Below are 11780 nucleotides of genomic sequence, written 5' to 3'. Positions count from 1 at the left end.
ACAAAAAAGTTTTTTTCTCATGCGTTGAGTGAATAAGTCAAGTTTAAGCTGCTCTTGACCAGGTTTGGCTGGAAACAGGATGGAGCGGATCTGTTAAAGAGTTGTTTCAAGAGATGGAATTATAAAATGAGGCGCAGCTCATTGTTAACTTGCAGCATGCCTTCTTTGGAGAGGCTGCAGCTTTATTTGATCAGTCTTCAGGATGGTGTTCGGTAGTTAGAGCAACGTTAATTTGGATCTTGTCAGGAAAGAAAGTAACAAACATTTTTGCACTATAAGAGAGAGATGTGTCGGGTCATGTCAGTGCGAGAGGATGTTGGAGAAAATGGAATTTAAATAGAGTTGCTCAGCCAGTTTCTGCTTAGCCAGACATGTCTATTCATTGTCTGTGAAGGCAAACTGATTATTAAGTTTCAGTTGTTGTTGAGCAAAGGAAAAGGGAGCGGCTGCTTAAACAAGGCCTCAGATTAATTTACATTACAAATCTGCACTTTCCAGCTACTTGGCAGGAGGAGTAGACTTCTGTAAGTATTTGCCATCAGGTCAAAGTCTCTTTTATCGGGGGAGGGGAGTAGGATTAGTGATTATTCTGTCAAACCTCATCACCAATAGCATCTTGAACTCTGTGGGAGGACAGCTGCTCTGTGAGAAGGGTCAAGTCAGGTGAAGACTCCTCCATTAGGATCATGTTTGAAGATCTTCTCCAGTCCTCTGCTTCAGCCTCTCTGTTTGGGGCCATTGTGCTTCTGCTACTCTACCTTCTGACCTCCAGCCTGAGCTCCCATACAAAGCGGAGGGAGCCTCCAGGACCTAAACCTCTCCCCCTGCTTGGTAACCTGCTCCAGGTGGATCTCAAGAGGCTCGACAGCTCTCTTTTTCATGTGAGAAATGTCTTATATCTGATTCTTTCCAGAAGATAGGGATATTTATTTCTTCTGGCTGTAATATTACTTCTTATCTAATGCTGTGAGTATCATTTTTTTTGCCTGCCTTGATGTTTTAGCTGTCCAAACAGTATGGACCAGTGTTCACAGTCTACTTAGGGCTGAAGAAGGTGGTGGTCCTGGCAGGATACAGGACAGTCAAACAGGCGCTGGTCAACCATGCTGACGAGTTTGGAGACAGAGAGGTCACCCCTATATTCTATGATTTCGACAAAGAAAATGGTGAGAGAGAAACGTTTTGACTTTTGTCTTTGTCTAGTTTCACATAACAACTGTATTTATTTTTAGCACTTATCTAAACAAGCTCACCAAGTCCTTCACAAAATACATGGCAAATGTTGCAATGTTAAAGGAAGCAAAAACGATTCTTGGATCTGTCCTCTGATCTGGATCTGCACCAAAATCTAGCTTTGGTTTAGTCCCTCACACATACTGCATCCTTCCACCAGGTGTCGTGGTGATCTGTCCAGGAGTTGATGCATAATCTTACAAACCAACGACAGAGGGTAGAACATTGATGGTGCCTGTAATCTGAGCAAACATTTTTCCTCTGGGTCAAACCTTTCTCATTTCTTTTCTTTTACAGGCATATTATTTTCCAACGGTGACTCATGGAAAGAGATGAGGCGCTTTGCTATGTCCACCCTAAAAGACTTTGGGATGGGGAAGAGGATTACTGAAGGACAAATCATTGAGGAATGTTACTTCCTGATTGAAGAATTCAAACAGCACAAAGGTACATGCACATCTGTACGGAGCCCCCTCAGGGTCAGGTGGGAGGAAAAAAAAGTAAACTGTGCCCTTTCACATGCACTTGGCCGGTGGCCCACACCCAGAAGTAAATGTATTTAGACAGAAATGAACCAAATACAATTATACAACTTCTATTGAATGCTCACATGGACTTATGGTCTAACATGAGCATTGTACGAGTAAAATATGATCATTTGATTAAATTATGTTTCACATTTTTATTGTTTTTTGTCTCAGGAAGCTGGAGGGGGCGGCACCCCAGCTCCCCGTAATGACCAGCCGCCACTGGTCCAATACTATAATCAGTCTATGGTCCAATATTATTGTGTCAGGGCTACATTTTCTTCTTCAGTTTGCTGCAGTCGCTCTAATAATTCACACGTTGTGTCTGACTCTTCTCTCAGACAAAGCCTTCAACAACAGCCGGACACTTGCTTATGCAGCTTCAAATATCATATCATCTCTGGTGTTTGGGAAGAGGTTTGAATACAGCGACCCTGAACTCTACACTTTCGTGGATCGAGACCGTGAGACCATCTATCTCACAGGATCGATGTCCATCCTGGTACTGCTACTCAAGGATTTTGCCTTTATTTTAACATCCCTGTGGATATTTAAGACTTGTTAACACATAGCTTAAATGCATATACTGTTTTCCCTTTTTCAAAATAACAACATTTAAAGTTTCTAAGAATTTCTATTAAAGAACTTACATCCATGTTATTTTTGTAGTTGTTGAATATACAGTGAAGAGTTTGAGTCCACAAAACACTTTTGGAGTTTCAGGGATAAACAGTGTTGCAGCCAAATCCAATACAATTGAAGTCAATGGTGAGTCCTTCTTCAGATGTAAAAAAAAAACAACAGGAAAAAACATTAAATCCCTCCATACTACTCGTGTGGTGTCATTCAAGTGTCTGCAAGCCCCGACATGCATTTGAAATGAAACGGCGTCATTGACACCATGTTTTTAGTCTGAATGTCTTCTAGCATCACTACTTCCGGTAGTGGAATGTCATTACTCTCATGACTGTTGTGTTAAGTTATGTTTTTATTGTTGCAGATATACAATGCATTTCCTTGGCTGGGCCCTTATCTTAAAAACTGGCGAGCTCTGATGAAGAATAGAGAAATCAATGTGAAGAACATGAGGAGGATAATAGCAGAGATGAAGGAGATGCTCAACCCTGAGATGTGCAGATGCTTTATTGATGCATTTCTGAGCCGCAAGCAAAATCTGGAGGTGAGGTGCACTATTCTTCTGAACCCACTTCTAAGGTGATAATACTGATTAATCATTGAGTGATCAATCCCTCTATAGGAGTCTGGAATTAAGGATTCACACTACCATGATGACAACCTGCTTTTCAGTGTGACAAATTTGTTTGCCGCTGGGACAGACACCACGGCAACGACACTTCAGTGGAGCCTGCTTTTAATGGCCAAGTACCCTCATGTTCAAGGTGAACAATACATCCACAGGCTTGTCTCAGTTTAGTGTAAAATCAGGATTAAAGTAGCGTCACGCATTTGTCAAATTTTAATTTCAATTTCGTGTGTATTCAGACAAAGTCCAGGAGGAGCTGAGCAGGGTGATTGGAAGCCATCAGGTTCGAGTGGAGGACAGGAAGAACCTGCCGTACACCAACGCCGTCATCCATGAGACGCAGAGACTGGCCAACATTGGCCCCATGGCCATCCCTCACAAAACCAGCCAAGACGTCACCTTCCAGGGCTACTTTATCAAAGCGGTAAGTTTCTCACATCGGGCCACACAGATTTGTTTTTGCAGGATTATTGTTCTTCCATGTGTGAAAACTCTGAAACTTGTGCTTTTGTTCTGACGCCTGCTTTCTTCTGTTAACTGCAGGGAACCACCGTGTTTCCTCTTCTTACCTCTGTCCTGTATGACGAGAGCGAATGGGAGACCCCGCACACTTTCAACCCTTCTCACTTCCTAGATGCGGAGGGTAAATTTACCAAGAGAGATGCTTTCATGCCCTTTTCTGCAGGTATAACAGCATTGCTGTCAGTTGTCGTCTTTATATATAGTGATGACAGATATTTCATGATGAACCCACACGATAGTGATCAGCTCATCTGCAGCGCTTCGTTCTCACAGGTCGCAGAATGTGCCTCGGAGAGAGTCTGGCCAGAATGGAGCTCTTCCTCTTCTTCACCTCCCTCCTCCAGCACTTTCGTTTCACTCCTTCACCAGGAGTTACAGAGGGTGAACTGGATCTGACGCCAGCTGTGGGCCTCACCCTCAACCCTGCACCTCACGAGCTGTGTGCTGTCAGTCGCCAGTGAGGGAGACAGCTGGGGCCTGTTTTACAAAAGTAGTTCAACATACTCAGGACATCACTTTGTAACCTAATATTGTCCTGATAACCTTGAACATAAAGAGGGACATTTACTGTCTCAGCTTATCTGCGGTTTTAAATCACATTTCACTAGATTCATTAGATTAAATTTCACACACTCATTGATATCAGACATTCATTTTATTTCTCTTTTTAGTGATTTTTTCTCTTGATATTTTCATTCTTATCAAATTCCTGTTGCTCTAAATGTACTTGGCTGTTACATCTTGTCATTCATTGCTATTTATGTGGACAACTCCATGAATTCTGTCACTTGTCCATCGTCAGATTTACAACCACTGCTTCTCCTATGACCAATATACATTACGAAAGGTTAATCATTCATATAAAAGTGTCAGTTGACTCCCAGTAGAATGTTGGTATTCATGTAAATAGTCTGGGTTTACAGTAGCTTTGTTCTTTATTATCGCTCCAGCAACAGCTGGTGGCAAGAGGTATTTGATTTTCAGGTTGTTGCTAACACAATATCTCAGGAAGACCTGGAGGGAATTTCTTCAAATTTGCAACAAACGTTTATTTGGACTCACAGATGAACTGATTAAATTTGGTTGGTCAGAGGTCAAAGGTCATGGTCACAGTTGCCTCTTGAACATCATCTCTTAAGTCACTTTGACTAAGAAACTAGCACTTGTCATAGGTTATATTGACCTCTTATGAATCTGAAAAGGTATAAAGACTGAATGTGCACTGGTTGGTGGAGGCAGACACCTGCAGGCCAGTAATTCTAGTTTAAGATAGAATTTCAAGTCAGAAAGTCTGAGGAACCTCAACACCCCCAACTTAGAAATACAAGATCTGTAAAAAAAAAGCGGTGAAAGCTGTAGTTTTTACTGTTTATAAGCACTTCTGTCATTGAATTTGTTGTACACATAGTACTGTCCAATCACTGTCTGTGGACCTGTTACTACTGCGCTAGTATGTATGAAATGCCACATAATATGTTGATGAACTGCTTTTGCTAACAATGGCAAGCTGGCTCATGTAAAAAAGGTTGTTGTGTGGAACTGGAATGCAATCAACTCAATTTATCGGGTGTGATGTGATTTCGAGGGCCGAGCTCTGAAGGAAATGCGAACGAGGCGAAAGCTGGATGAGATTGACCCAGATAGAGAGAGCTAAGGGTTTGTTGCAGTAAAGCCTAGTTTATGCTAAGGTGTCGACGCAGACCCCTACGCCGTAGCCTGACGTGCGCCTCCCAAAAATCCTAACTACGCGGACGTCGACGCAGAACTTCGAATGCTCAACGACCTACGGCGTAGGTACGGCGTAGACGTGACGCAGAAGCATAAACTAGGCTTGTGATCCACAGTGTTATTGGTGAAAGCCATTAAAGGTGTGACCCTGGTTTACAAAGAATGCCCCTGACTTCCAAGCAATGTTGGAAAGGACGTAAGAATGATGAGCCCGTTCAACCCTTCCCACTTCCTGGGTGAAGAGTAGTCGGAACGAACTTGTGCCCTTTTCACAGGTCCAACAACTTCTGTTGGGGGTTAAGAAGATTTAGATTCTGTGAACTGATGCTCTCAAATTATTACAAAATCTGTGTTTGTAAATCAAACCTTCTCTACCTACCAAAGTAATGCTGCATGAGTTTCAAGTTATGTGTAGAAAAGATGTGTATTCGTAAAACCAACAATGAATAAAATCTGTGGAAGAACAATATAAGTGGGGAGGTTATGCAAAAAGACATAAAGAAATGGTGTTTTGAAAACCTCTGTGTAGAAGCAAAGAAAAACAGTGTCAATTTAAAGTTCCCATGTTTTGTGTGACATCTTGGCCCCGTTTTTACACTTTGTTTTGATTGGACTATAAAAATCCAACCATAAAGCAGTCCTGCAACACTCCGGTCATTCTTCTCCACCACAGGTGAGTTGAGAACTCTCCCAAAGACTTTAGGGATCGTATCGTGTGGACTTAATGTTGCATCTTTGGAAGGGTCAGTGTGTGCTAAGCCAGTGATTATATTTGAACTTACTGCAGGACACTTGGATAAGAGTTGTATATTCTGTTAAACTGTCCATGACCAATTGAGGGGGGGAGTAGGTTGATGTATAACCTGATTTTGAGAAAACCTGATAGATAGATAGACAGATTAACTTTATTGATCCCAGTAGGGAAATTGTTGTGTCAAAGCAGCTGTTCAACATTCACAGAGAGTAAGACACAAAAGACAATATGAAAAACATAAAATATTCTTTGTGATTGTACATTTTCCAAATATCAGGTTGACAATAGACTTTGCTTGTGTGTTTTCGGTTTGAGGAGCACGGTGAGGGTTGTAGACGAGAAATAATTCCAAAGAGTGTATTTTTGATTTCCCATCTTATTTTATTACCTCTGGAAAAGAGGTGATGTTTTCTTTGCTGTCTGGCTGTTTCATGATTGTGCAAAAACTACTAGACCGATTTTCTTGAAGCTTAGTGGAAGGGTTAGGTAGGGGCCAAGGACAAAGTATTTTCTAATTTATTTTTGTGTTTTATTTAATTTAATTTAATTGTAGGGGCAGATCCAAGACTTTTTTTACTTTCTTTAAGTTTGCGAAATAGTTAGCTCAGTTGGGATTGGTCTCATGCAACTACAGGAGGAGAGAAAGGTGCATAGAGAGAGAGAGAGGAGGAGATGCTGTTCATTGATTGACCACTTCTGCAGGTAATCAGATTCAACCTGTCAAAGTTCAGAAGCAGTCCAAAGTCATTCATTACCTATATATTTACCACTGAGACAGACTACTAGGGGCTCACAAGGCTTATCACTGTCACAAGTGAAAGAATGGCTGTGATGGAAGAGCTCCTGCTGCACTTCCGCAATACAACCACTCTGATAAGCTCATTTCTGATCTTATTTATCCTCTATCTCATCTCTTCAGGCTTTGGCCCTCAAAGGAAGGAGCCTCCAGGGCCAAGACCACTGCCTCTGCTGGGTAATTTGCTGCTTTTGGATCCCAAGTCCCCTCACATAGCACTGTATGCGGTAAGTGCATGAGATATAAAGCTGCAAGAAATTACATCAATATATTGGCTAAAAATCACAAAGAAAAAGTAAGTTTTGTTTTATATGTATATTTAAGCTCTCCAAGAAGTATGGATCAGTTTTCACCATGCACTTTGGACCTAAAAAAGCAGTGGTGCTGGCAGGACACAAGACAATCAGACAGGCTCTGGTTCAGAATGATGCACTTTCAGATAAAGAAGCTTTGCCGATTATACGTGACCTGAAATTAACACACGGTGAGGAACAACAACAAAAAAAACATAATTTTGTATTTTAGAAATTACATTAAATTTGTATTTTGTTGAATTGTATTTAATAAATTGTCCTTTTGGATAATTGATTGTCTCCTGCTCTTTTACCAACAATATATTCAATAGAAAAATTAAAACCCTGTCTTATGCAGGAATTGTTTTCTCCAATGGAGACACATGGAAAGAGATGAGGCAGTTTGCTCTGTCCAGCCTGAAACAGTTTGGAATGGGAAAGAGGTCAAATGAAGAGACAATTATAGAGGAGGCTCAATACCTGATTGAGGTATTTCAAAGAAAAGAAGGTAATAAACCTCCGATTCATGATCATTTGTGTTTGTTTGTTTGTGGGATTTGAGCAAGATTTAAATGAATCGTATCTTGAATATAATAGATCCAAAGTCTTTTGTTTTATGGGATTAAGCCAATATTTTTATTTTTTTTATTTTAGGTAAAGCCTTTGACACTTCCCAGCCAGTGAGCTACGCTGTCTCCAATATCATTAGTTCTTTAATTTACGGGGCGAGACATGAATATGATGACGAAGAGTTCAGAACTATGGTGGCTCACTCTAATACCAGCACTACACTCATGGGCTCTCCGTCAGTACAGGTACTGCAATGCATCTCACACATTTATATTCAACAGACACAGACCTAAGTCAAAACCCTCCCCATCTGGAGTAGACAGGAATTAAAATACGTGACTATATACAATGTTCAGGTTTAGGTGTCAAACTTTCTGTTAGTTCAAGGTCAGTTAAGGTAAGACAGATAAGATATGCCTCAGTGTGCACTTTTGTTTTGGGATTCAATCATATTCCTTCCATGCACTGTGATGAGGGAATCAAATCTGGGGATATCCTTGACTGTGGATCGTGCCTTGATGAGAGATGACTTACCTCTTTGGCAACAGTTTGATTGCCAGGACACATTATCAATCACCCATTTGATGGTTGCTCCAAATGTTCAATTCAATTGTTCTGGACATTTTCTGGAACTTTTTCCTGCTGCCAGCGCCCCAGTAAATTGTTGGGAAAATGTCGGAGAGAGTCTACGTGAACGGGAAATTTTCCAGAAGGTTTGCAGCGATGTGTGACGACGGTTGTAAAAAGCTATTTCCAGTATTTCACATAACCTTCTTGCCAAATGCTATACTACTGGCTCTTGAGTTAACCTATTGTGTGAATGTGTTTGTATTTTCGTTGAACAGTTGTACAACAGCTTCCCGAGGTTGTTCAGTTGGGTTGGAGCCCGAAAAAAACTGCTGAAGGGTGCATTTGCAAACAGGAAACAGGTGATGAAGAGGATCAAGAATGCACAGGAGACCCTGAATTCACACTTGTGCAGAGGTTTCGTGGATTCCTTTCTGACCCGCAAGATAAAGCTCGAGGTATAAACAGGATTGTTTCCTGTACGTGATATTAAAGTGAAATGTATCCATTTCTAGTAATCTAGTATCATCTATTAATTTCAAATTATCTGTCAGATATAAATCTGTAGTAAATGGTGGAGGAAGTACTCAAACATTATATTCAAGAAAAATTTCAAATAAATAGGCAAAAAATGAACTAGTAAAAGTATCAGTAAAAGTAAGTGATTGCTTTAAATTTTAATTTAAAAGTAAATGAACTACAGATATTTGCTTATATTACAAATATGAAAAATGTACATAAGTACAGTAACAAAGTAAATGTAATTTGTTTCATTCCTCCATAGTTATCACCACAGCTTTTTCAGTACAACTGTATTTATGGTTGCTGAAGCCTCACACTTACTCTCTATAATTAAGCCTAAAATGACAATGAGTTTAAAATATTACATGTTCCACATGTAGATTTTAACAGAATATGATGAAGAGGATAGAGTTGTATTCCCCAAGAATTTTTTTAGAGGCTGAGTCATCATATAAGTGCTGCCTTTAAAAAGTAAGTGTATCACTGACACTTCAGTCCAAAATCTGTACAGGCATCCGGGAAAATGAATTCTCACTACCATGATGACAATCTACAGCTTTCTGTTATCAACATGTTTACTGCTGGCACCGAGAGTACATCATCTACTCTAAGATATTCCTTACTGATCATGGCCAAGTACCCAGAGATACAAGGTAAGGAACTACTGGAACACACATTTAGATACACACAAACATTTAGTTACAGAGGGATATTTAATGACAAACATACACAAGTACACAAGTCTTGTTTGATTAAAATTCTCAAACTAATTTATTGGACATGATGTGTGTGCAGAAAAACCTCCTGCTGTTTTGTGCATGAGTGAAAGGCAAACTCTGGGTAAACTCCATAGCCAACTCTCCAGATTTTACCAGCTGGTCAGATCTGACAACAGCTCATGAGTAGCAGAAAGTCAGGTTGTCAACTAGGTGTGCAGGTTTCACACCTAGGTGTGAAGAGGTAATCACCCATCACTGTCCTCTCATTCATTAGAAATCAACATTAATCTGCTTTTGCACAACCCAGATCGAGTCCAGATGGAGCTGGCCAGGGTGATAGGAAGCCGTCAGCCCCGAGTAGAGGATAGAAAGAACTTGCCTTACACTGAAGCTGTCATCCATGAAACACAGAGAGTTGCCAATGGTGTGCCCTTTATTGTACGTTCTGCCTCTAAAGACTTCACCTGCCAGGACTACCTCATCAAGAAGGTAAAACAACCGTCAAAAACACAGTGCTAAACACTTTTTGAGTTTTTAACTGAAGCTACCACAGAGCTGCAACATGCAACTCCTCCACTAGATGTCACTAGATTCTGCACAGTGAACCTTTAAGTGGTGCTCCCGTTTGCCATATATCAAACTCTGTTGCTCACTTTACATGTGGCCTCACCCACTGTATATATACACTAACACAAACGGTCAATTCCTCCAGAAGTCTTTGTTTTGTCCACTGTTTGTTTTTCCAACAGGATCATGCAAAACCTTCTTAACGTACTTCCACCAAACTTGGTGGAAGAATGGCACACGGGTCGGGATAGAACCCATTACATTGGCTTTAGGCTTTAACATTGGTTTTGTCATTCTATACCTGTGAGTCAGTATATTATTCTGTCACCAAACAACCTGATGAAGATGAATCAGAAACTTTGAATTTTAGTTTAATTGTAGTAAGGACAATTCAATCTATTATTACAGCAAATGTAATGTAAGTGTGGTCACCGAAAATATTGGTTTACTCTGCCACTTACAGTAGTGACTTAAATTGGGTTTGAATGATTCTGGAACTGTGAAAAACATTTACAATCCGACCTAAACTTTGCCACCATCTCCTCCATGCTTTAGGGCACCCCAGTGGTTATTCTACTGTCGTCTGTTCTTCAAGATGAAGATGAGTGGGAAAACACTTACTCCTTTAACCCAGGCCATTTCCTGGATGAGGAGGGGAATTTTAGAAAGAGGGATGCATTTTTACCATTCTCTGCAGGTAGCTATGATTTTGTTTGCTTTCACTAATATATAGGACAAATTTACTTGTGGATACGACATTGCTTTATGCCTTTTTTTTCAGGCTCCAGAAATTGCATAGGAGAGATTCTGGCCAGGATGGAGCTCTTCCTCTTCTTCACCTCCCTCCTCCAGCACTTCCGTTTCACTCCTCCACCTGGAGTTACAGAGGATGAACTGGATCTGACATCAGTTGTGGGCTTCACCCTCACTCCTGCAATGCATAAGCTCTGTGCTATCAGCAGACATTAAAACAAACAATTATTGATTAGTCATTGAAAATGATGCATGTAATAAGATGAACTGCACCTTAAATCTTACAAAAGATTTACACACAACTTTATAATGTATATTAAATATATGATTAATATATAATGAAATCTGATTTGATGAAACACTCACACACTACTTAGAACACTGAAAAAAAGTGCCCGCACATCATTTTCTATTTTTCTAAATCCATGGTAAAGACAAATCATGCCAATATTCACCTAAAGCAGTGTATCCCCTCATTCTATTGCTGTATGCATTCTCTTAAAATGTGCTTTGGAAATAAATAAATTAAAAAATGCTTCAACTATTCTTATTTTAAGGACCTGGAAGGAATTTCTTCAAATTTGGAACTGACATTCATTTGGACTCACAGATGAACTGCTTTGTTTTTAGTGGTCAAAGGTTGTTGTGACTTTACAAAACATATTTTTGGTCTTCTGAACGCAACATCTCAGGAGGAAGCAGCTACAAATTTGGTACAAACCTTCTCGCAGATGATCTGATAAGATTTGGACATGTCTTTGGCCGAACATGATTTCTCAAGTCTTCAAATTTTGACGCAAACACTAACTGATTTGATTTCAGTTGTCAAAGGTTATGGTGAATATGAATCTTAACATAAAAAGACTGAAAGTGCACTGGATGGTGGGGGCAAACAAATGCAGCAATTCAGTTTCAGACAAAACAGCTGTAAATGGTGCAGGGAAATTCTGTGACACAAGATTAGA

At 40.2% G+C, this 11780-nt stretch overlaps 2 protein-coding genes across 3 annotated transcripts; both read left to right on the top strand.

Annotated features, from left to right (window-relative positions):
• The first annotated feature begins 109 nt into the window (after positions 1 to 109).
• LOC109638713 (cytochrome P450 2K1-like) lies at positions 110 to 6442 on the top strand. 2 transcript variants are annotated; one of them, XM_069524414.1, is made up of 9 exons: positions 110 to 881; positions 1004 to 1166; positions 1531 to 1680; positions 2102 to 2262; positions 2761 to 2940; positions 3019 to 3160; positions 3264 to 3448; positions 3568 to 3709; positions 3820 to 6442. In XM_069524414.1, the coding sequence occupies exons 1-9, from the start codon at positions 687 to 689 to the stop codon at positions 4005 to 4007; spliced, it is 1506 nt and encodes a 501-aa protein (XP_069380515.1). In that variant the 5' UTR covers positions 110 to 686; the 3' UTR covers positions 4008 to 6442. The 2 variants fall into 2 exon arrangements, with proteins under 2 accessions (XP_069380515.1, XP_069380516.1); XM_069524415.1 differs by lacking the exon at positions 1531 to 1680.
• Positions 6443 to 6722: 280 nt separating this feature from the next.
• On the top strand, positions 6723 to 11350 carry LOC138407638 (cytochrome P450 2K1-like). The gene is made up of 9 exons (XM_069524413.1): positions 6723 to 7051; positions 7149 to 7308; positions 7476 to 7625; positions 7772 to 7932; positions 8533 to 8712; positions 9288 to 9429; positions 9803 to 9984; positions 10618 to 10759; positions 10844 to 11350. Exons 1-9 carry the CDS (start codon positions 6851 to 6853, stop codon positions 11029 to 11031), a joined length of 1506 nt encoding a protein of 501 aa, XP_069380514.1. The 5' UTR covers positions 6723 to 6850; the 3' UTR covers positions 11032 to 11350.
• The last annotated feature ends 430 nt before the right edge of the window (positions 11351 to 11780 follow it).

This window comes from Paralichthys olivaceus, chromosome 5 (assembly GCF_024713975.1).
Source record: "Paralichthys olivaceus isolate ysfri-2021 chromosome 5, ASM2471397v2, whole genome shotgun sequence".
NCBI classification, from domain to species: Eukaryota; Metazoa; Chordata; class Actinopteri; order Pleuronectiformes; family Paralichthyidae; genus Paralichthys; species Paralichthys olivaceus.
This window is presented reverse-complemented; position numbering and strand designations above follow the sequence as displayed.

Bases quoted from the DNA above. Each gene is read 5' to 3' on its own strand.
- LOC109638713 (XM_069524414.1), top strand. From the start codon at position 687: ATGTTTGAAGATCTTCTCCAGTCCTCTGCTTCAGCCTCTCTGTTTGGG. The intron at 882-1,003 runs GTGAGAAATGTC...TTGATGTTTTAG, and splicing joins TCGACAGCTCTCTTTTTCAT to CTGTCCAAACAGTATGGACC. The intron at 2,941-3,018 runs GTGAGGTGCACT...ATCCCTCTATAG, and splicing joins GCCGCAAGCAAAATCTGGAG to GAGTCTGGAATTAAGGATTC.
- LOC138407638 (XM_069524413.1), top strand. From the start codon at position 6,851: ATGGCTGTGATGGAAGAGCTCCTGCTGCACTTCCGCAATACAACCACT. The intron at 7,309-7,475 runs GTGAGGAACAAC...TGTCTTATGCAG, and splicing joins TGACCTGAAATTAACACACG to GAATTGTTTTCTCCAATGGA. The intron at 7,626-7,771 runs GTAATAAACCTC...TTTTTATTTTAG, and splicing joins GGTATTTCAAAGAAAAGAAG to GTAAAGCCTTTGACACTTCC.